The 25,095-nt window shown below is 43.6% G+C and overlaps 2 protein-coding genes across 5 annotated transcripts; both read left to right on the top strand.

Moving 5' to 3' along the window:
* Positions 1 to 1,236: 1,236 nt before the first annotated feature.
* Positions 1,237 to 23,406, top strand: LOC127768597 (probable polyamine transporter At3g13620). Of its 4 annotated transcripts, none has more exons than XM_052294206.1 (3): positions 1,237 to 2,270; positions 3,491 to 3,560; positions 22,636 to 23,406. In XM_052294206.1, the coding sequence occupies exons 1-3, from the start codon at positions 1,292 to 1,294 to the stop codon at positions 23,165 to 23,167; spliced, it is 1,581 nt and encodes a 526-aa protein (XP_052150166.1). In that variant the 5' UTR covers positions 1,237 to 1,291; the 3' UTR covers positions 23,168 to 23,406. The 4 variants fall into 4 exon arrangements, with proteins under 4 accessions (XP_052150166.1, XP_052150164.1, XP_052150167.1 ...); XM_052294204.1 differs by lacking the exon at positions 22,636 to 23,406 and adding an exon at positions 8,315 to 9,163; XM_052294207.1 differs by lacking the exon at positions 3,491 to 3,560.
* LOC127768595 (uncharacterized) lies at positions 9,274 to 11,218 on the top strand. Its single transcript, XM_052294203.1, has one exon. The coding sequence runs from the start codon at positions 9,392 to 9,394 to the stop codon at positions 11,087 to 11,089; it is 1,698 nt and encodes a 565-aa protein (XP_052150163.1). The 5' UTR covers positions 9,274 to 9,391; the 3' UTR covers positions 11,090 to 11,218.
* Positions 23,407 to 25,095: the final 1,689 nt, after the last annotated feature.

Genomic DNA, 25,095 nt, shown 5'->3' with positions numbered 1-25,095 from the left:
TTCTATTTCTTCCTATTTTTAATCCTGTATTTTAAAGGAGCCCTCAATGTTCGAGGACCTAGACAACACAGGCGAACAAGTTTAGGGACTGTTAGTGTAATTTACTTTATCGAATATATACGCCACCTAGTTGGCTTTTTAAAGATTAGGTTTAATAATTCATTTTATTAGAAAACTATGTGAGCATAATTTATTTTGTTTTTTTTTCTAAAACCATCATTATTTATTTTGTATTTATTTGTTTTATCATAATAGGTATTTTAAGTATGCCTTACTTTTTTCATATTTACGCCAACTTTTTAATAAGATAAATGATTAAACAAATTGTTTCCAAAAGTTAACAGTGTCATACTCTCTATTTTGATTTGAAAATAAGTTGATTCTTTCTACCACTTAAATATCATCAACCCCTAAATTAAAATTTTTTATTTTTTCAATACTCTCTAATTGTCCACCTATCAATACTATTTTCTATTAATGAAGGATATTGTCGGAGGGTAAAACTCCTTTAGCGGGAAGCGTGAACTTCCCCATTGGAGATTCGGCCAGAGAGCGAGTGAGCGGAAACAAGGCAATGGATAGAAAAACGAGGGATGCAAGCTTTATTCATTGTTCGATCTCCTTCTGAATTTTTTAGAGTGAAAGCGATTATGTGATTGGAGTACAGTGAGCTTGATCTGATAGCCAGCCAAAAACATTTCTTCTACTATAGCTACTCTTTACAATTTGAAAAAAAAAGTGTTTATCACCAAAAAAAATAACTATGCATTACAACCGACTCATAATAATACATGATAAGAGTAAATTCTTTTTATGCTTTCAAACTTTAGTCTGTAATACATAATTTTATTTTAAAATGGTATTAATAGTTTTCTTATAATCATCCATATCAGTGGATTTAGAGCAACAAATAATTGTTATGTTAGCGTCTTTTTTTTTTCACCATGAAGATTCAATTCACCTATAATAACCTCAATTAACTTGGTGGCTTTATGCTCCCACCCACTGGCTACCACTTTTTTTTCCTTTGACTGAGTGCAACGCACGGGCATCTTTTTATACTATAACATATAGATTTTTCATATGTGTATGTCCTCTGTATGTACGAAAGTGATCACGCGATCGGTAGCGTTTTCGTGGCGATACGGCATAAGTGGTGTAGATTTAAATGTCCAAAAACTCGGCACGATTTAAATTCAGATCGCCTCGTTAAGGTCAGATCGTATTGGCCGACCAGGTTATGGTTATAAAAACACGAATGAAGAGAACACTAGCAACTAAGTAAGCTCGCATGAGTGAGCTCACCATGGACCAAGAAATCCAACTGAACCAGAGGCCATCGCCGCAGCGACAGCAACAAGCACAAGAACATGGCGGCGCCACCGCACCGGCGCCGGCGCCGGCGACGCCACAAGATGATGAACAGCAAGGGCACCAAGCAGCTGTCGCCAGGCATGGCTGCGGCGGCGCGACAGCCGAACGCCACCACCAGACCAAGCTCACGCTGCTCCCGCTCGTCTTCCTCATCTACTTCGAGGTGGCCGGCGGCCCGTACGGCGCCGAGCAGGCCGTGAGCGCGGCGGGCCCGCTGTTCGCGCTGCTCGGCTTCCTCGCCTTCCCCTTCGCGTGGGGCGTCCCGGTGTCGCTCGTCACCGCAGAGATCGCCGCCCCGCTCCCGGGGAACGGCGGCTTCGTCGTCTGGGCCGACCGCGCCTTCGGCCCGCTCGCCGGCTCCCTGCTCGGTACGTGGAAGTACCTCAGCTGCGTCATCAACCTCGCCGCGTTCCCGGCCCTCGTCGCCGACTACCTCGGCCGCGTCGCCCCGGCGGTCGCCGTCCCGGGAAGCAGGGCGCGCACGGGCACGGTGCTCGGCATGACCGTCTTCCTCTCCTTCCTCAACTTGGGCGGCCTAAGCACTGTCGGGTGGGGCGCGGTGGCCCTGGGGTTCGTGTCGCTGGCGCCGTTCGTGCTGATGACGGCGATGGCGGCGCCGAGGACGCGGCCGCGGCGGTGGGCGGCGCGGGTGCATGTGAAGGGGAAGAGAGACTGGAGGCTCTTCTTCAACACGCTCCTCTGGAACCTCAACTACTGGGACAGCGCGAGCACCATGGCCGGCGAGGTGGAGCGGCCGGAGCGGACGTTCCCGCGGGCGCTCGCGGTGGCGGTGGTGCTCATCGCCGTCAGCTACCTGCTGCCGCTCATGGCGGCGGTCGGCGCCACGGACGCGCCGCCGGAGGCGTGGGAGAACGGCTACTTGGCCGACGCAGCAGGTACGTAGTACGTGTGTACGTATATACGCTGACGCGATTACGATATTGATGATGTCACAGCTTCTTTTATCAACAAACAAAACACACATGATGTCTCCGGCAGATCGCCGTACCGGTAATTGTCGCCGTTGTTTATTACTTTATGAGTTATTTACTCATCATATGAAAAAGATCCAACCTTACATTTTCTTGGTGGAAGAAGTGGCCATTATTTTCTCAATTATTATTATATTATTATACAAAAATTGATGATGTTTTCGTCTAAATTTTAATACATCATTTACATTTGAGTTGGTTATATGTTGCTCATATCTAATTCGACACGAGTCAGAATAACTATTATACACCCCGTCATAGCCCAACCCCTCCTCGACCCTCTCAGTCCAACCCAACTGGCTCACACCATCCCATCACCCCATCCCACACGCCTCCACTTGAAGCTGGGCGCGTCAGTCCCCGATCGGGGTCCTTTTTCTCTTTTTTTTTCTTTTTCTTTTTCTCCCAATACAAAAGACACTGTAATTTTTTAAAAAGTATCAATATAAAATTTTTTTAATATTACTTGAAATGTATGTCCATATATTTAAAAAAATTTTGGCACACGGAGTAAAGAGAGCCTTAATTTCCTGGATAGTCTGCCACAACAGGCTAGCCTTAACGTTGGCACGGGCAGTTTCCAGGATAACCGGCGTCTGAATCCATTCTGCTGCTAGCCGAAGCCCGTTTCTGCGCGCAAACGCTTCTGCTTCCTCGGCCCACTGACAACTGCGATACATATTCCATGAAGTCAGGAGCACGTCACCCACATGATCGCGAATGACAATGCCAGTTCAATCATTCATCTATTCGGCTCTTCAGCGTTCCATTCAATTCTCAATCTTATAAAAAAAAAAGAAAGGAAAAACACCACTCTCGACAAGATGGGATAGAGCATCACCACCAATGTATATGTCAAAGTGATCCATATAGATGGGACCCACATAAATTGTTTTTCCCTATAGCAATCTCCACAGTGTATATAGATACAAGGTATCAATAGAAGAAGAGAGAGGAGTAGAGATAGATAATATAATTTATTCCATATGGGTAGTCTATATGCATATGGGTATCTTTTGTTATTTTTTTCATATAGACTAGTTGCACAATGGTTATAGATGGCTGAATAAAATATTCTATTGCTTATGAACTACTTTTACACCACATTGTGGATGCCCTTACAGCGACGAAGCTTGTGAGGAATCTCAAGGGACCAGCTACAAGTATTCCACTCTACCAAAACTACAATTCACTGTACGTTATGTTTAGTTCCCTTCAAACTTTCGATTTGTTTGTCACATAAAATGTTTCGACAGTACATACATGGAGCATTAAATGTGGACAAAAAAAACCAATTGTACAGTTTGCATGTAAATTGCGAGATGAATTTTTTAAGACTAATTACGCCATGATTTGATAATGTGGTGCTACAGTGAATATTTGCTAATGATAGACTAATTAGGCGTAAATATTTACTGATGATGGACTAATTAGGATTAATAAATTCGTCCCACTGTTGACACACGAAATCTGTAATTCGATGGTTCGAATATGTGTTTCCATAATCCATACAGTATACAGTAGCAGTATATCGCAAAAATCAAGGCAACACCACAGTAGAGGGCAACAACCAACGAGTCAATGCCAAAATCGGTAAAGAACAAACAGTAAATTCTACTAGCACGGAACTATTCCTTCTGTTCTACTCGCTTCGTCCCTAAATATTTGACGCTATATGTTGACTTTTTTAAATAGTTTGACCGTTCGTCTTATTAAAAAATTTTACGAATATTATTAAAAAAAACTTAAATAGTAGTAGTATATTTAACAATGAATCAATGATTGGAAAAGAATTAATAATTACTTAAATTTTTTTAAATAAGATGAATGGTCAAACATGTTTAAAAAAATCAACAACGTCAAATATTTAGGGATGAAGGGAGTAAATCATAAGGAGTAGGGGTATATATTTTTGCATGACCTTAAATAACATACTTTGACCATTCATTTATTTCATATTATGTCATCGATAACTATAAAATTAGTATCACATAAAAGTATTTTTAAAAATATTAATCTAATGATATAATATACATAATACTTGACTAGATATTATTAGTATAACTAGCTAGGTGGGCCGCGCAATTGCGCGTCTAGCACCCAAATAAAATCATATATTTTTCAGTATGATTTTACTTAAAATTTATTAAATAGATATCTTGTTCTCTTAAGACTTTAAAAGACCAAACCTTATCATCCTCGTATTTCCAATTATATAGTTTTTAAAAGTCACATCAGCTGCTATGCTACCCCTTACTTCAGTCATATCCTTCTTTATTTGCTTGCTCGATCTACCACTATTTCTATTCATTCTCTTTGAAACCTTTAAAAATTGGATCATATAGTTCTTAGAGTTTATTGTCTCATTGGGTTTCATTTTTATAATTTTTAGAAATCCCGTCAAACACTGCAATTATACTCCTCTATGGCCCATCCACTGTCTTTTCTCTTTATTGTCATTGGGATTTTAAATTTTGAACATAATTATCATTCGGGTTTATTTTTTTACTTTCTAGAAGTCCCGCCAAACCGTCAGCGACTTTGCCATTGTACTCTTTATGGCTTGTCCGCTGCCTCCCTTATTTATTGTCATTAAGATTTTAAAATCGAACATGATTATCATTAGATTTTTTTTTACTTTTTAGAAGTTCTGGACCTTTAAAAATTGGACCTTGTAGTTTGTAGAGATTATGATCTTATTGGGTTTTATTTTTTATAATTTTTAGAAGTCTCGTCAAACGATGCCTACTGTTTATTGTCATTGGGATTCTAAAAATCGAACATAAATATCGTTGGAATTCATTTTTTTATTTTCTAGAAGTCCCCCAACCGTCGGCTGTTCTACAACTATACTCCTATACACCCCGCCCGCTGCTTCTCTTTTTTATTATCATTGAGATTTTAAAAATCGAATATGGTTATCAATGAGGTTTATTTTTTTACTTTCTAGAAATCCCGACAACCGCCTTACCCATTTGCTTCACGACTTGCCTATCGTTCCTCCTTTTAATCGTCATTAGGATTCTATTTGATGTTTTATTAACAGTTTTTATATATCGTATCAACCGCCACCGCTCTACTCCTTTATAGGCCTGTTACTTGAATTATCTCATCATGTGTATTAGGTGATCTTTTCTTTCAATAGTATTTATTTTTTTTCACGAATTTTAGTTATTTATAAATTGTATTCCTAATTGAAATATTTTCTTTCTTTTTCAAATTTCAGAATTTATTTTTTTCAGATTTTAATTAATACCGTATAGTGTTCTTTTAATATTTTTTTTTAATTTTAGTTGTTTCAAAATTGTATTCCTACTTAAATTCTCTTTTAGTTTTTCTAATTTTGGATATTATTTTATTTTTATTTTGAATATTAATCAATCTCGTATTGGGTTCTTATATAGATTCTTCTTTCAATATTGCTTATATTAAATTTCGAATTTTAATTAATTTTAAATTGTATTTCTACTTGAACTCTTCTTTTAATTTTGCTAATTTCGGATTTTATTTTTATTTTTATTCCGAATATTAATTAATCTCGTATTGGGTTTTATATGGACCCTTCTCTCAATATTCCTTATTTTTAATTCATATTGAATTTTATATAAATATTCATATTGACTACTAATGTGCAATATTCATATTGTATTTTATCTACGTGTTAGTTATTAATTATTTTTAATATCAAGTTTTAGTTATTTCTAAATTATATTCCTATATGGACTCTAGACTCGTCTTTCAATATTTCTTTTTTTAAATTCCATATTTTCATTATCTGTAAATTGTATTTCTATATAGACTCTAGGCTCTTATTGCAATATTATTTATTTTTAATTCTGAATTTTTATTATTTCTAATTGTATTTCTATGTGGACTCTAAACTCGTCTTTCAATATTCTTTAATTTTTAATTTCGAATTTCAGTTACTTCTAAATTGTATTCCTATATTGATTTTAGACTCTTCTTCCCATGTTTTTTTTAATTTCGAATTTTAGTTATTGGTAAATTGTATTTTTATACAAACCCTAAACTCTACTTTTAATTTTATTATGTTTATTCCGAATTTTAGTTAGTTTTAAAACTTTTATTATGTTTATTTCGAATTTTAGTTAGTTTTAAATTCCTATATGGATTCTATACTCTACTTCTAATATTCCTTATTTTTAATTATGAATTTCTATAATCTCTTAATTGTATTTATATATGGACTTTATACTCTACTTCTAATATTTCTTATTTTTAATTCCGAATTTATATTATTTCTTAATTGTATTCTATACAGACTTTATACTCTACTTATAATATTTCTTATTTTTAATTCCGAATTTCTATTATTTCTTAATTGTATTTGTATATGGACTCTAGTCTCCTCTTTCAATATTCCTTATTTTTAATTCCGATTTTCAGTTATTTCTAAATTGTATTTCTATATAGACTCTGTTTTTTTTTCTCCGATTAATATGAGAATTTCTAGACCGTGGGAGCGAACATGGAGACTTTTTTTTTTATTTCTTATTAAGTTAATAGATTAGGTGCACGAACCGATTGCCGCATGAGATTTTTGAGGTTGTGTGCGAGCTGACAACTCTGCTCTGTCATGTAAGCGCGTTGCTCGAGTGGACCAAACCCACCACACATTCTCAAACCCGTTAGCCAGAGATCAAAATCTAACATACCCTGCATCTTAAAATGGTTTTTGTTAAAATATACAAGGAGAAATTGAAGAATTGCGGTATTATTTCAGTACAGCACGTAAATAGTAAGACCCCTTCCCACTTTATATGTTGTGCGCAATCCGACTGGGCTGGGCCGGAGATAAATGTGCAATTGATGGCTGATTTGGCCCAAGGATAGCATTATCAACAGGAATAAGTTCATATGAGATCCCTTAACTTGTCAGCGAATCCGATTTTCGTCCTTCAACCAGAAAACCGGATACAACAGATCCCTCAGCTGTCAAAACCGGTGTAAAATAAGTCCAAGGAGGTTTGGATGGCGATTACAGTTGACGTAGCTGCTATGTGGTTAATTTTACTCGGTCTTCCTCTAACGTGGCATTGACATGACGCTTACGTGGCAATTTGATTTGGAAAATAATAAAAACCCTGAGCCCACATGTCAGTACCCAAGAGGGGTGGGCGAAGCATGCAGGGGCAGCAGGCGAGAGCGGCGATGGTAGACGAGAGTGGTGGCGGCGAACGAGAGCGGCGGCAGCAGCTGCTGGCGCCCCGTCGCCGCCCAACTCCGGTGACGCCTGCCCCCTGCTCCGCTTCGTGAGGAGATCCACATTGACCTGCTCCGCTTCCCGGGGCGGCGCGAGCACTACACGAGCGTCGGCCGCGCGTGCCCACTATTTTGCGCGTCATCCCCTCCGCCTCTCGCCGCCAGCGATGTCATCGTGCCAGCCACCTCTCTCCCCTCTCCCACGACGACGACGACATGGGGCCAGATAATGGAGGAGCGCGGCCGGCATCTTCTCCCCCCTCTCCCACGACGACCACGGTGACATCGACGAGAAGGCGCTGGGGCAGCAGGGGGATGACACCGATGAGCACCCTGATCCCGGTGCTGCCTTGTCGCCCCGCCACCCCTGCCTGCTTCGCCTGCCACACGCTCGCTCGTCGTGCTCGCCCGCTTGCCCGCCGCCGCCGCCATATACATGTGGGCCCTGCATACTTTATTTTTTTTTTATTTTTCTGACTGGGATGCCACGTCAGCGAAATCAGGCGTCTATACTCTTATAGACCTAAATTGGAAGCTTTTATACAGTTTAGGAATGAAGATTTTTGATATTGAGGATAAGGGATGTAAAAAAAAAACTCGGTGTAAAGTTGAGGGACGGCCTTATTCCCCGTAAAATATGAACATGTTAGGCTCGATTTAATCTCAGCCCAGCCCATGTAAGTTTTACAGATTGGCCGTCTGATTTGACGTGATTTTCGATGCAGGCATCATCGGCGGGCGGTGGCTCAAGTACTGGACGGAGGCCGGCGCGGTGCTCTCCTCCGTCGGGATGTTCGAAGCGCAGCTGAGCAGCGGCGCGTTCCAGCTCCTCGGCATGGCGGAGCTGGGCCTCCTCCCCTCCGTCTTCGCCCGCCGCGGCCCCGGACGATCCGCCACCCCGTGGGTCGCCGTCGCCGCCTCCGCCGCCGTCTCGGTTGCCGTCTCCTTCCTCGGCTTCGACGACGTCGTCGCCACCGCCAACCTGCTCTACAGCCTCGGCGCGCTGCTCGAGTTCGCCGCCTTCCTCCGGCTCCGCGCGAGGGAGGAGAGCCCCTCCTCGCTCAAGCGCCCCTACCGCGTCCCGCTGCCGCTCCCCGCGCTCGCCGCCATGTGCCTCGTGCCGTCGGCGTTCCTGGCGTACGTGGTCGCCGTCGCCGGGTGGAGGGTCTCCGCCGTCGCCGCCGCGCTCACGGCCCTCGGCGTCGGCTGGCACGGCGCCATGAGGGTGTGCAGGTCCAGGAAGTGGCTCAGGTTCAACACCGCGGTTGCCGCCGACCATCGTCTGCAACTACAAGATGCTCCTCCTCCTCCTGCTGGTAGAGTCTGAACTCTGAACCCGTTTTGGCAGATTTCGTCTTGCGAAAAGATGAAACACGGTAAGAAACTCGAAATATTTGCTAGTAGAAGACTAATTGCAAGCTATACTAGTACAAGACTAATTACATGGTTGGATGAAGCTCTAAAGTTGGCGTTTTCATATTTGTTCCTCTAATTAATCACCGTGTACGATTGTGGTTCATTATCAGAGACGCGGTTTAAATTGAACGGTCTGTCTCTCTCAAATCTGAAATGGTCACATTTGTAGTGAAGTGGACATCCATGAAATGGCGACAAGGAGGCGGACATGATCATATTCATATCCACGTACTAACCCAGCTCCTCTTTTGTGGCACACGCGGCTCCACACTACAAACCTCCGTTCCGCGCCACAAACTGCAACCACCACACATGCTCCATCGCCCGTAGTCATCCTACAAACCAATAGACACCGCGCGCGCGGAACGCCATCGCTGCCACATCTCATGGACGACGTGTGGCCGTGGCTGGCCGGCCTGGCCGGCGAGGAGCCGCCGCCGCCGCAGGCCGTTGTCGCCCTTGCCGCCTTCGCTGACGGCACCACGTCCATTGTCCTGCAGGCCGACCACGTCGCATTGGCTGAAGGTGATGAGGAAGAGAACACTCTAGTAGATTTCTCTCTCGCCTTGAACAGCACCAATGGCGGCGCAGCGCGCGTGCTGTGGACGTCGGGTCGATTTGAGGCCGCCTCCGGTGTCGCGTTGCAGCGGCAGCTGCTGGCGAGGCTGCTCGACGAGGTGATCACGCTCTCGCCGTCCGTCTCTTGCTTGAGCGGAAACCTCGGACTCGGAGTCGGCGGCGCACCGGAGTCGAAGTTGGACGAGGAGATCGTCGCCGGCATCGGGAATGATTCTGCCGCCTCATTCTTCTCGCTGACTCTCCTTCTGCGCCTCTTCTGGCTGTGCGCCACCGAGGCACCCGCCGACACCGGGTTTCTCTTCTTCCAAGCTCTCGGCGCCGACATCCAGCGCGCTCTCGTGGACTGCCGCCCAGCGCTCGCCCTGTTCCTGGCCTCCCTCGGCCCGGACGTCGAGGAGCGGTTCATGCGGTCGCTCGGCTACATGCTCGCCAAGCTGTGCTTGCTACGGGAGATGCAAGCGGATGCGGATCAGCCGGCGCCGGCGGCGACACGGCGCCCGCGCGCGCTCCCCGCGGCGTGCCTGTCGTACGCCACCGAGGTGCACGGGCTGTGGGTTCTGAGAGGATACGCGCCGGTGCTCGCCATGCCCCGTGTCACCTGCGCGGCATCGACGACGGCGCCCATCACGGCGCTGCCGCACGAGGCGCCGGAGGAGCCGGCGCTGAGGTACGGACTGGTGCACCAGCAGCTGGAGGTCGTGGCGCAGCTGGAGTATGCCGTGCGCGCTCGCCGCGGCGAGAGGTTCATGACCGTCGCCGTGCGCGTCGACAACGTCCGGGTACGCGTCGCGCGGCTCGGGTTCCGGAGGGACGACGCGGACGCTGACGCCGACGGTGGCGACGCTCACGACGACGCCATGGACGGCGAGCGCCATTTCCCGTCCCGTCTCCGCCTCTGGGTCGGCCCTAGGTTCGGCGCGTCGTACGCGACCGGCCCGAGCCTCGGCCGGTCGACGGGGAACCCGGAGCAGGACGTCGAGACGACGCGCACCGTCAAGGGCGCCTTCGCCGCCGCCGGCGCCACGAAGCTAGCCAACGGCGGCGTCCCTCCGAGGATCAAGGCCAAGACGCGGTCGTCGGCCCGGGCACGCAACCGGAGCTGGCGGTGGGAGCAGGAGGCGGAGGGCAGCGCCGGCGTGTTCGAGGGCGTGCTGTGCGACCCGGCCACCGGCACGGAGATCTCGGCGTGGCGCGGCGACAACAACAACAACAATGGCGGCGCCGGTGACCCGCGCAACGGGATGCGGCGGCGGTACGGCGGGCCGGGCAGGGCGTTCAGCAAGATGCGGGGGCTGGTGGTGGCCGGCGACGAGCTGCCCGAGGAGGTGACGTGGAGGGTGGGGAGGGAGGCGGAGGGGAGAACGCTGCCGTGGCGCGTGGGGCTCAAGGCCTGGTTGACCTACCTTCCCAACCAGGTGAGGAGCCGCCATTTCGAGACGAGGTGCGTCGAGTGGGCACACGAGGTCGACCTCCCGCTTGCCGCCGTTAATGGCGACGAGAGGTAAAAAAAAAACAAAAGAAAATCTCTCTTTATATCACCTATGAACACATACTAGCCAAAAGAAATGAAATGATCTTATGCACGTATTTTGTATATGAAATGAACAGCTAAAATAAGAGATTAAGAATCTAAATTCAGATGCTGTCCATTTGCACCGATTTTTCTTTTTTTTCTTTTTTTTTCGCAGGGCATTTGCACCGACTTTAAGATAGATCATCTTAATACCTGATCGGAGACCAAATCGTAATGGATGCAAAACTATTTCTATAAGGGCACAACTATTATACCGCCGTAATGGTATAACCCCCCATTTCAAATGCTCATGCGTCCACTCACTCTCCCACTCCATGCGAGCACGCAACTCCCGACACGTGAGCGCCTGACACACGCCATATGCATCCATTATGTGTCAAGCCATCTTGATATGTATTTATCGGGCTGAACCTACTAGTCAAGTTTGGTTGGTTCTAGAGACAAAAGGGTGGGAGGTTTCGACTCCATTCGGTTGGGCTAGTTCGGTAGTTCCATCTAGCTCTTTTCTCATTATCAAGTTCTCACCACACATATATTCATAGTCTTGACCAGTACATGTCTATGATACTTAATTGATGCTTAAAAGTATCATCACATATATACCTTCCAAATGGTACTCGTGTCGAGCGATACTAGTCGGCATCAGACATCATCCCCTGATACCTATCGATACCAAGACTATACCAATCAGCACTAGGTCCAATAACGTTACCCTCTATTGGTACCAAGCCGGTATTAGGGGCCTGTTTGATAGAGCTCCAACTCCTATATTTATCTCTAGGAGTTGGGTTTGAAGTGGAGTTGTGGAGTTACCTAAACCTAACTCCACCTCTCTAGTTTATTTTGTGAGAGACCTCCACCCAAGCCCGCTCCCATTTTAGGTGGAGCTGAAACTGTTTGGCTGAGCTCCAGCTCCAGAAGAGGTGGAGCTGGAGTTGGAGCTGTGACAAACAGGCCCTAGGTCTAATACTCATCGATGCTACACATGGTACTCCTGATACCCATCGGTACTAAGCTAATACCGATCGGTACTAGGTAGAGTATATTGGTCAGTACAAACTTGTTACCCTTATTAGTACCAGGTCAATATCAGGTCTGATACTCGTCGATACCAGAGTTACTACTCCTAATACCCGTCGGTACCTATGCGATACCAATTGGTACCAGGTCTAATACCAATCAATACAAGACTTAGTAGCCCTGATACCCGTTGATATCAGACTAATACATGTAGGTATAAGGTTTGATACATATGTACTAGCCTAATATTTGTACGATATTAGGTCCTATATCTTAGAACAAAGATATGAACCTCCATCGGAAATAATATGTATATACCAATTGAAAAAAAAAAGAAGAAATGAACTCTATATAGCAAAAGAAGTGAAGAAAAATGTTCTCTTTTACACTTGACACCACTTAAGAAAAGAGTATATAAATTAAAAAGTACTAGCTATAATAAGTTGGCAAGAAGGTCACTAAGCTCAGTCTTATCGCATGATTAGGGTAATGGTTTTATTTTTTCATACATCTTTCTCTTTTCTTCTCATTTTGTTTTGCCGCCCCAACATCTGCAGTGAACAGTTAGACATCCATAGAGTAGGCTGATCGATAGTTGCACGTTCTGACACATGTCATCTGTACCGAACCACGTGCAAAGTTACTAACCATATATAGACTTGTGTACCCACGAAGTCTGTATGCAAGAAGGAATATAATTCCATAAGCTCATGTAGTTTCTTACATTAAACTTTTAAGTCAGTCTAAGAGCAAGTTTAATAATATTGTCAACTACTATCTTTAAAAATTAACACATATCATCTACAGCCAACCTAATAATCTGTTCACTCATACAATAGTTAGTTACAGGCCCGGCCACAGGGGAGGTTGGGGGGTGGGGGGGGCGGGGTTGAGCTGTGCCACCGCACAGGGCCCACAAAGTGAAGGGGCCCAACCCCATATATGTTGTAGATAATAGCCCATAGAAATTAGGAAGCCTATTAGCCCAGGAGAGAAAGAGACACACCTACATGAAGAAATTTCCATCATTTTGGCTTCCTTCCGTGCTATCGCCTATTCGCCTCCGCCGCCCTTCCGGCCACGTCATCTTATTAAAGGGCCCATTTTTCTAACTTCGTTCTAGGCCACTAAATTGACACGACAGGGCCTGGTTAGTTGTACATATGTATGATGCATCATTTTACAAATATGTGATCCTGTTTAACATCGGAAATACTAATCTATGTTCAGGTGTACGCATGGATCCTAATGCGAATCTGACGTCTCTCCACTTGAGTGCTATTGCACCCGGGTGCAAAAAAATACTTTCCACCTTAATCAACCAGGTTATATACACACGATGCGTACAAGAATGCAGGGCACTGGGAACACACTAACTAGCTTGCACTTGTGTTACTTAGCTAGTATAATTAATTAAGCTCACTCGATCGCCATGGACCAAGAAATCCAACTGAACCAGAGACCATCGCAGCGAGAGCAACAACAAGAAGAGCGTGGCGCCACCGCGGCGATGCCGCCACAAGATGATGAACAGCAAGATCACCAAGCAGCTGCCGCCGTGCATGGCCAGGGCGGCGGCGGCGGCGCGACTGCCGAGCGCCACCACCGGAGCAAGCTCACGCTGCTGCCGCTGGTCTTCCTCATCTACTTCGAGGTGGCCGGCGGCCCGTACGGCGCCGAGCGGGCGGTCCGCGCGGCGGGCCCGCTGTTCGCGCTGCTCGGCTTCCTCGCCTTCCCCTTCGCGTGGGGCGTCCCGGTGTCGCTCGTCACCGCCGAGCTCGCCGCCGCGCTCCCGGGGAACGGCGGCTTCGTCGTCTGGGCCGACCGCGCGTTCGGCCCGCTCGCCGGCTCCCTGCTCGGCACGTGGAAGTACCTCAGCTGCGTCATCAACCTCGCCGCGTTCCCGGCCCTCGTCGCCGACTACCTCGGCCGCGTCGCACCGGCCGTCGCCGTCCCGGGCAGCAGGGCGCGCACGGGCACGGTGCTCGGCATGACCGTCTTCCTCTCCTTCCTCAACCTGACCGGCCTCAGCATTGTGGGGTGGGGCACCGTCGCCCTGGGGTTCGTGTCGCTGGCGCCGTTCGTGCTGATGACGGCGATGGCGGCGCCGAGGACGCGGCCGCGGCGGTGGGCGGCGCAGGTGAAGGGGAGGAAGAGAGACTGGAGGCTCTTCTTCAACACGCTCTTCTGGAACCTCAACTACTGGGACAGCGCGAGCACCATGGCCGGCGAGGTGGAGCGGCCGGAGCGGACGTTCCCGCGGGCGCTCGCGGTGGCGGTGGTGCTCATCGCCGTCAGCTACCTGCTGCCGCTCATGGCGGCGATCGGCGCCACGGACGCGCCGCCGGAGGCGTGGGAGAACGGCTACTTGGCCGACGCAGCAGGTACATGGTTATCAAACAGTGCACTCTCAATGGCATTATAACGACGGCCAGCATGACAGCTTAGAAACTCTTTTCAAACATACAAGCAAGCATTGGAAAATGAAAAGTACCTCAACAAAATGAAGATGCAACACTAGAGCATACAGATAATTTGTCAAACAAGAGAAAAGATATATTTATTTATTGCCATTTTAATTTGAGATAAATTAACATAAATAAAAACATCCCCGCAAAAAAAAAATAAAGAAAAACAAAGGGAATATAAAGACAGTAACAGAAGAAGTTTGCCTCGCGGTCACCTAAAGCCTGCACCCTGTGGCCTGTGACATCCCGTCTCCATAGGAGCTGAGGATTATACTGACCCCTTTCGGTATAACGAATCGGATAATCATTTTCTCAGATTCGTGGTACTGGGAGAAAACATATCTTTTACTAGGTCAGAAACCAATGATCCAAGAATATCCAAAATGAATGCTCTAGTGTAATGCTCAATTTGCCTTTTTTCATTGCATTATCTGGCATCAACTTGAACTGATCCCGTAATTTTTTTAAGCTGATGGAGTAGTTAGAACATGTCATCATCCCGTAACTTCCAAGTCACCATCAGCTGCCTTTCGCTTTTTTTTTTTGCTTCATCACATGTTTTACTGGAGTAATTCCTTGTAAGGTCTCAATTTCATCAATCGATGGACCCTCTGACTTGCCTATGATAGGCTCAACTTAAATTGATAAGCCCATAGACAACTCACATCTTGCAGGACGCCATCATTCTACTAATGCTCCAATTAGAAATCTGTCTATACTCATTCCAACCATCTGAGCAACTTGATAAAATCTAAGCCTCTTCAATAGCTGCTCACATAAATAATAGTATGGAATGTCAACATGGTGATACCTGACACTTGCACCATCATTATCCTGCATACATAGGGTAAAAATTAGTCAATCATTCTTTTTTTGGAAACAAGTATATGAAACAAGCTAACGACAACTTACATTTTCCCAAACTATTGAGATTTTGTACTGGCAATGGGGCATCCACAGCACTGCACTGAAATGTTCTGAAACACTTTTTTCAGTTTGCTGAACTAAAGTTTGATCTCCATCTAATAAGCCTAGCTCTCCATCAGTTCTTGCAGCCGATCAACGAGCATCTCTAACAGTCTCTCCAAATCTAACTCTCCAAATGTCTATTTGGCCAACTCTCCATCTAATTTGGCAAGTCAAACTCATTGTTTACTCCAACAGCCTCCTCATTCATCCTCTCTATTATGAGTCTATGATAATAGGACCCACATGTCAATCTCTACAACTCTTTCTTCTTCTTCATCTTTCTCCCCTTCTCTCCAAACTCCAAACCCCCTCCCCTCTCCCCTCTGCTGCCATCCGCCTCCGCCACCGGCGCTCGGGCTCCATCCTCATCTGCTGCTGCCGCGGGTCGGCGACGGCAGGGCGGCGGAAGGCGAGGGGCAAACAGCGGAGATGTGGATCTTGTAGGGGATCCCGGCGTCCTTGAGCGGCTTGGCCAGGTCGTCGGCCTTGGACACGGTGAAGGCGTTGAAGTCGTCCTTCATCTTGCGGGCCGCAGCCTCGGCGTCGTCCTTGGCGGACAGCGGGTTGCCCATCTGCCCGCCCTCGCCGCTCTGGCTCCGCCCGCTGTTGCAGCTCTGGCCGAGCTTGGGCTCCATCACCATCCGCCTGCCATCGCCGCTCCGGCTCTGCCCCCATCAGCCGCTGCTTCGGCACCATCCCCATCCGCCGCCGCTACTTGGCTGAGCTCCCGTGCTTGTGCGAGAAGAGAGAGAGAGGGAGGGGAGAGAAAGCGAGAGAGAACGTGGGTCCCACTAGATGAGTGGATGGCCAGCCGGCTTGACTGGCTAGATTTGGCTAGCGGGAACTCAGGTTTGGCCAACCAGATGACTTGGCCATTCGGTTGGAGAGTCTGTTGGAGCACAATTTTTTTTTGTTAGAATTGCTAAAATTTAACTTGGCCAGCCATTTGGCCATTCTATTGGAGTTGCTCTCCCATCTAGAGTAGTCCTCATCTTACTAGTTGTCTTAAAAAAATTAATAGAGCATGTCCAACAATTTACAACTGGTGTATTTTTTTTCTGCAACTAAAAAATAAGGATTGTACGATGATTGGTCCTAAAGTAAAACTAATTCATTTTTTCCAGATTATGTGCACACTATTGTCTCCTTAATCATCTTGTTATGTTGACAAAACAGGAATTGAACAGATAAATCTTCTATTATATACTAAAAGTTCATTAAACTTCCTATAAACGCTCTCAAACTGACATGTGGTTTCCTACAAATACTCCTAAGCCACCACGTGGCACTCAAACAAACTAAACAAAATCTTAGAAATTCTTAAAAGAAAAAATCCGGCACAATATGCACCCTCCCGTATGCGTGGGTAGCATCAGGCCTGTCCCTCGCTCTTTCCACCTTTTTTTTTCTCTGCGGTAATTGAAGATATAAGTTGTTCCATAACAGATTTCATCCAACCATGCATACATGTATATGGTTCTCTCCTTTTCACCGTACGTGTCCATGCCTCTCTCCTCTTCCCTTTGTTGAGTATTAGTTGGGATAGAAACACAAGTTAATTAGGAAGTCATCAAGTTTCAATCCATCAACAGTAACTTTCAAGTTTTATATCCGATTTTTATCTATTTGAATCATTATATTTCGCAACTAAATCCACAATTCAATGCCCATAGTAATACATGCTAAACATATTTTAACATGTAAAATAATATATCATTTTGAGTTGTACTGCTGCCACGTGGCAATTAGAGAAATCTTAAAATTTTTAAGGAAAAACATTTAGCTATTAATGTATGCTTAAACGGATGGAACCATAATTTTGCACCATTAAATTAGATTTATCTTAAAACAATCAAACAAGACCTCCCATCTTTCTCGCCTGCATATGCACGTGTCGGCACACCCCTTAGATCCTCCTCCCTCTCCTTTGCTCTTTTTTTTATATATAATTAGGTAACATTTATTGTTTATCATAATAAATTTAAATCGCTATAACTTTTAAATTATACATATAAAAATTATGTTCACGCCATTGTAATCTTTTGAATTAAATCAATTACTTAAGATACATGTTGAGTATATTTTAATATATATATATATATATATATGTTAATATTATTACTGGTAGTATTTTGACCATTTGCATTATATCTTAGGGAAGAAAAAACAACAACATAGATTATTATATCATATATCATTTTACAAACATGCATGGCTAATAAATTATCTATATTTACCATTAAATTAACAATATAGTATTGCTATATTTAGGTCATATTTTGATTCTTTGAATAAAATCCAAACATATATGAAAATTATGAAAGATGATAATATAGAGCATATTACTAAGTATCTGTTATTAGTTCATAAATTTCCACGATTAAATCAGTACTACAATGTCAACAAGTAATAGGTCAAATATTGGTACTTTGCATGGCATTTTAGAATTATGACAAATCTTTTAGCCTCATCATCTCGCTTATGCTTATGCTTATAAGTCAAAATTTAAATTTTAAAACTTAATTTTGAAGTTGATTTCGTGGGGGGTTTTTTGTGGTTTATTTTATAGCATTTGTTTTTGAACCGCTAAAGACACGTGTACAAAAGTTTTACCCACAACACAAGCAATATAAATAAGCATAAGCATAAGCATAAGCATAATTGAAACGATGGAACTCTTGGAGAAAATAATGATATGGATCATATTATTATATAGGTATGTTTAACATGTAGAATCCAGTCTATTTGCCCATAAGGGGATAACCTAAAGTATCAATCCTATTTACGACCATATAAGTTATGAGAGTACATACCATGTGTTTTTTCCTCTTTGTTTTCTATTAAAAACGCATGGTATGTGAATATCTTATACTAAGTTTGGTTCATTAGAGAGTACAAATCATGCTAAACTAATATATCAGAATTCACGAAATGAAAATGTGCTTTATAAGAAGAATTGACGACCTAACAAAACTGTACTTTAGTCGATGGCACTAAAACTAGAAATGCTATACATATAGAATTAGATCAGTATAATTGCGCTCTTATTGCAAATTAAATTTATTTCCAAAGAAAATAATAAAGCATATGAAATAAAAGGAGAAGTGAGTAGAAGTATGTCTTTAATGAGATGAAACAATCCTACTGGCCATATTTTTAATAAAAAATATCATCGAGTAATATATCGTAAAATCCATAAAGATATCTATAATATACAATAAAATTTGTTACTTGAAGTTTAGAAATTCCCAAAATAAGATGTGCTACATATTAAAAAACAAGAAGAAACACGCGTAGTACAAATGATAGTTTCATATGAACAAATGATAGTACGGTTTCAAAGTAATTTTGGTTTAGAATCTACATGTTGGAGGGGTAAGTAGAAAAAACCAATTCAAAACAAATTATTGATAAAATATTTAAGAAAAGTCACCTACACATAAACATTCATAATAAAATTTCAAGCAACACTAAATTATATAATCTAGGTGCTCGCGCATGTGCGCGGGCTACTTTCCTAGTTAGCTTAAAAGCATTTGCTACGATGGCTGTTGCTCATATTTCAGTCATTGTCCTCTAAAACATACTCCCTCCGTCCCAAAAAAAAGACAAAGTCTGGTTTCCGTGCCCAACGTTTGACCGTCCGTCTTATTTAAAAAAATTATAAAAAAAATTAAAAAGACAAGTCACACATAAAATATTAATCATGTTTTATCATCTAACAACAATGAAAATACGAATTATAAAAAAAATTCATATAAGACGGACAGTCAAAGTTGGACACGGAAACCCATAGTTTGTCTTTTTTTTGGGACGGGGGGAGTAAGCACGAAACAGCTATTGCCTGAGACAGTATTAGTGCGATTAACGTATCAATAAAGAAAAGAATACTACACAGGATTTACTCATTTCCTCTTGAATGCAAAAATAGAAAAGAGGTAATCATACAACCTTGATCGGTGCTTCAATGGTGGGTTTCTCATTTGGGGTTTTTACTGTGAGAAGATGAATAGGGGATTCTGTTTTTAGGAAGTTTGGACGCTATATATAACAACGTCACGTCCGCTGGAAGACTGGACGCTCCAGATAGACTGCGTCTAATTAGGCTAACAGGATGCTACGAAATCACGCCGTCCTGTTTATAAATAAAAATTCACACCGCCCTGCTTAGAAAAAAAATATTTCTTGTTTTGCTCAGATAAAAAAAATCGGATTATTTTTCACAGAAAAGAGAGATGGATTAAGCGAGAATAAGCACATCATGGTTAGGAACAAAAATTGAAAGGGAAAGAACATAGGTAGTGGCGCCACAAAAAGAGAAACAGTTAACTTTTAACCATATATATTTTTTATGCAGTAATTCTATATATCCATACTGAAAATTCCACATTTTTAATTACACTACTTTAGATTCATAACTCTTGCAATATGTAATTGTACATTGTTTAAAGAATTTGCTATGTAGAGAACTAGGAAAAGGAAAATCGATTACTTGCCTGATTCAAGAAAGATGGTAGTACCAGTGCAAATTAAAGCATGTGTCACCCTCTATTTCGTTGTAATATGTCTCCCCTCAAAGTTTCTCCACTATAGTGAGCCGATCGATCCTCTATTCTTTTCGCTCTATATAACTTCAAAAAAAAAAAAACCTAATATAGTACATCCTTCATTGAAAACTGTATGCCATACTTTGTTTTGGTTAGGACAACACTACTTTATTATGATATAATTTTTATGGCGTAAAATTGATCTTATTACATTGGGAACGTACGTCTAGATTTTTGTCACTTTTTTCTACCTTTGATGGTAATCAGTGATTCTCATTGCTTCTTCCTTTTTTTTCTTCTAAAAAGGTTGAATAACATATTTAAACATAACAATATATGAAATAAATTTACAATTCATAAACTTTACAAATTATATAAAAAATATTCAAACCTAAATAAAAATAATGTAAAGCTAAATATGACAACACAATTATAGTTAAAAGGAGTAAAATTACACATTGCATACTACTGCAATTTTAGAATTATTATCAATGTGCGATGTTAGGTGACAAATTTACAAATTTGTATCCCCTATTAGATAGATGGATTTATATTCAGAAGTACTTACTTATAATTATGCTTTTGTATCACATAAATTATATTATTGGTAAATATATTGTTAATTAAAGTTTTTTTCTAATGAAACAAAATATTCTTAATAATAGAAAACAGAGTAGTAGCATCTATCATTGTACAGGCATTTAGGATCAATTTTGATATTGTAATACACATATCCTTGACCCACACACAGCACCTCTGTCTGAACAAAATGGGTTATAGCAGTGACGAAGCTGCTAGTGAGTTTTGAGAAATCTCAAGGGGCAGTTGCATATCTGTTCCGCTCTACCAAAGCTACTTACAATGCCTTGTCTGTTCCGGTATCGCAAAAGCCAAGGCAAGAGAACAATAAGATCAGCAACAACACCAACATGCCGAAGCAGGACCAATGCCTAGATCGGTTATGAAACAAACAAGCACACAGCTACCAAAACAGACAAAAGTAAGCATAAATTAAGATCATGGTCGGATGATATAAAGCTAGCAGTATATTACTGTCTCTATTCTAAATATAGATATGATATATTCTAATATTATAAAACTGATAAATCTAAACATGGATCGATATGTTAAGATTTATAGCACTTAGATATATCCATTATATTGCTATGTTTTAGAATAGAGGTAGTACGTTTTTTTTATTTATACATGCATCATAAATTCTTGATTACTACCTATCATAAATAACCTCAATCATAAAAGAACATTATTAAGGATGTGTAACTGGGGACGCCTAATGCGCGACTAATCGTGCGCCTGGGGCCGCGCGCGACTACTGCTAGTACCTTTTACTCCTAATCTATTACTACTACTAGTCTATTATTACTACTATTAGTACTACTACTATAAAAAATATATACACATTAAAAAACCTAAAAAATACGTGTATATAAACTTTATATATATGCATACAAACTTTATGTACGTGTATACAAAATTTGTATACGTATGTATAAAAAACCTAAAAATAAATATGTACACAAACTTTATATATGTATACAAACTTTGTATACATGTATACAAAATTGTATATGTACATATAAAACCCAAAATAATACACATATACAAACCTTATATACGCATATACAAAGCTTGCATACGTGTATACAAACTTTATACATGCGTATACAAAGTTTATATTTTTACGTATACAAAGTTTGCATACATACGTATTAAAAACAAAAAAAATACGGAAAGAAAAAAAGAAAAACGAAACCGAAAAAAATACGAAAGAAAAACAAAAAAAAAGAGAAACCGAAAAGAAAAAAAAATGGAAAACACGGAGCTCCTCCCGCGCGGCGCGCTGTCCGGCGCCCCTCTCCGCACGTGACACGTGTCCAGTCGCGCGGAGAGAGGCGCGCATGACTGGTCGCCGAATAGCAGTTTCGTGTGTAACTACCACAAGTTAACTTGATCAGGTTTTGCATATAAACAAATAGATATTCAAGTTTATCCTAATATGAAATTTATCGTGTTCCACTTTTGTAACTCTTTCTACACAAAAGATTAAGGACAAATTATTCAAACCAATATCGTGCTTTAAAAGAAGCATAAGTGTGGTGGTGTAATCATCTGTACATGACTCCACCCAACGTGTTTCAAATCCAGCGTCAACGAATATGGACAGGGTGACACGCATTGCCCAAAGAAGTTTTTACAGAACATACGACAACCTTATTTCAAGTAGGGTTTGAAATTTCGTTTCGAAATTTCTGAAATCCCCCCCCCCCCCCCCCCCCCCGCGCCAGCAAGCTCATATCTCACATGGAATTTTTTGTTTTTCTGCATATTTTTGAGAATTTGACCAAATATTATTCAAATTCATTCAAAATCAGTCAAAATTTTAAATAATTTCGGCCAAAAAAATTTAAAATTTCTAAAATTTCGGTGCCCCCAGCAGAAATAGCAATTTCTAAATTTAAAACCCTGATTTCTAAGAGATTTATTTTATGCAGGCATCATCGGCGGGCGGTGGCTCAAGTACTGGACGGAGGCCGGCGCGGTGCTCTCCTCCGTCGGGCTGTTCGAGGCGCAGCTGAGCAGCGGCGCGTTCCAGCTCCTCGGCATGGCGGAGCTGGGCCTCCTCCCCTCCGTCTTCGCCCGCCGCGGCCCCGGACGATCCGCCACCCCGTGGGTCGCCGTCGCCGCCTCCGCCGCCGTCTCGGTCGCCGTCTCCTTCCTCGGCTTCGACGACGTCGTCGCCACCGCCAACCTGCTCTACAGCCTCGGCGCGCTGCTCGAGTTCGCCGCCTTCCTCCGGCTCCGCGCGAGGGAGGAGAGCCCCTCCTCGCTCAAGCGCCCCTACCGCGTCCCGCTGCCGCTCCCCGCGCTCGCCGCCATGTGCCTCGTGCCGTCGGCGTTCCTGGCGTACGTGGTCGCCGTCGCCGGGTGGAGGGTCTCCGCCGTCGCCGCCGCGCTCACGGCCCTCGGCGTCGGCTGGCACGGCGCCATGAGGGTGTGCAGGTCCAGGAAGTGGCTCAGGTTTAACACCGTCGTTGCTGCCGGCCCTCATCTGCAACTACAAGATGATCCTCCTGCGGCGGACAGAGTCTGAACTCTGAACCCATTTTTGGCACAGTTCATCTTGCAAAACATGAAAAATGGAAGAAAATGGTAGTGTTTCACTTGTATATGGCATGTACCCGTGTTTTGCTTAGCCGATCCTCCCGATATTTCTTGCTGTAAGTGGATAATGGAAGGATTACGCTTATATATGTACTCCACATTTCTATCAATCTAATCATTCTGTTGAGTCATTCAATCTCAGGTGGTATCACAATGTTATATGGAACATGTATTCAAATACAAGGTAAATCACTGCCAATTCAAATCTATGCAAGGATTGTCACTCATCACCATGTACATGTATAAGAGGCATGTTGAAGAATGAAGTGTCAACACTACTACAGAAAAGACCTTTGGTGCAAGTTGGAAAGCGGTAATAGGTGTCGGATTTCCCAACCTACACTTAGAAGGCGGCACCATTGAGTCTCCTCAAAGGTGCCGGTACCTTTAAGGTTCCCGGGATGAAAAAAAAATGCTCAATGCATCATCACCGAGCACATTCCCCCTACTTCGCCCCCCAAAATCAATCCATCGGTCCGTATCACAGCAACACAACAACAACATCATCGCAACAACACAACAACAATCAAGCCGGATCCGCCCACGGGAGCCGCCGGCATTGCCACCGCCACCGGATCCGCTACGGGAGAAGCTTGGGGCAGATCCGGATCCGCTACCGGATCTGCCCGCCGGAAACACCTCCGTCGGATCCACCTGTCGGAAGCGCCACCGCTGGATCCGCCCGTGGGAGCACCGATGCCATCATCGCCACCGTGGGAAAAGATTAGGGTAGAGGGGGAAGGGGAGAGGGTAGAAAGACTATCGGAAACGCCATCGCCGCTGCCTCTGCTGGATCTGCTCGCGAGAGAAGCTTAGGGATGGAGAGGAAGAGGGTAAAGGACCGTCGGATCCAGCCCGCGGGGGCCGCCAATGCCATCGACTCTACCGGATCCGCTGATGGCGAAGGAGGCGAGAGAGGAGGGGGCAGGACGAGAGAGGGAACCGGCGGAGAGGGGAGGAGAGCTCGAGAGCTGGAGAGAGAGAGATACGGCCGAGAGGAGGGGGTGAGTAGATAAGCCCCCCCCCCCCTGGCTTCCACGCTAAAAAGAGTTAGATCCGGAATGGTTCAGTTTTTTTAGTGTCGGTTTTTAATTAACCAACACCTATAATATATTAAAGGTTTTGGTTCTTTTACACTGACACCTATAGTATAGGTGTTGGTTTTTCTCAAGAACCAGTACCTATAGTCGTTTAAAGGTATCGGTTTTTTTTATTTTCAGCCTATGAAGGTGAGAAAAATACTAGGCGTCGGTTTTCGCTATTCCAGCACGTAAAATGCTGGCTTGTGCGTGCCTTTCGTGGTAGTGCAAAGACTAGCATATATATATCCATGCTGATCAATCTTTTTTTCTCTGAAGAAAAGTCCTAAAAGGACAATGAATTTCTCAGTTTACGAGGTTACGAGGGAAACCGGGTCGAAAAACTTTACAACGATACGCTTATAATCGAATAAAAATTGGCAAAAAAAAAACAGCACGAAGAGCAGACAAAATCTTGCGGCAGCACTACTTAAACTCGTCATAAGTAATCATTGCCGATCTCATCGTAAAAACGATCCAGCAGCTTTAGCCTTCTATAGCTGTCTTCACCCCTGTATACAGGGTTGGATGAAGCTCTGAAGTGACATTTTCTTATTTGCGCAAGCATGAACAGGATGGTTTAGAAGAATCAATCAAGCAGCATCTTTCCATTCTAGCCTGGGGAAAAAAAGAAAGGAAGGGCTCTCTTTTTATCTCCAATAGGGTCACATTTGTAGCGAAGTGAACACTCATGAAACGGCAACACATCAC

Source organism: Oryza glaberrima, chromosome 3 (genome assembly GCF_000147395.1).
Source record: "Oryza glaberrima chromosome 3, OglaRS2, whole genome shotgun sequence".
Classification (NCBI taxonomy): domain Eukaryota; kingdom Viridiplantae; phylum Streptophyta; class Magnoliopsida; order Poales; family Poaceae; genus Oryza; species Oryza glaberrima.
The sequence above is the reverse complement of the archived record's forward strand: the minus strand, read 5'-3'. Positions and strand labels throughout refer to the sequence as shown.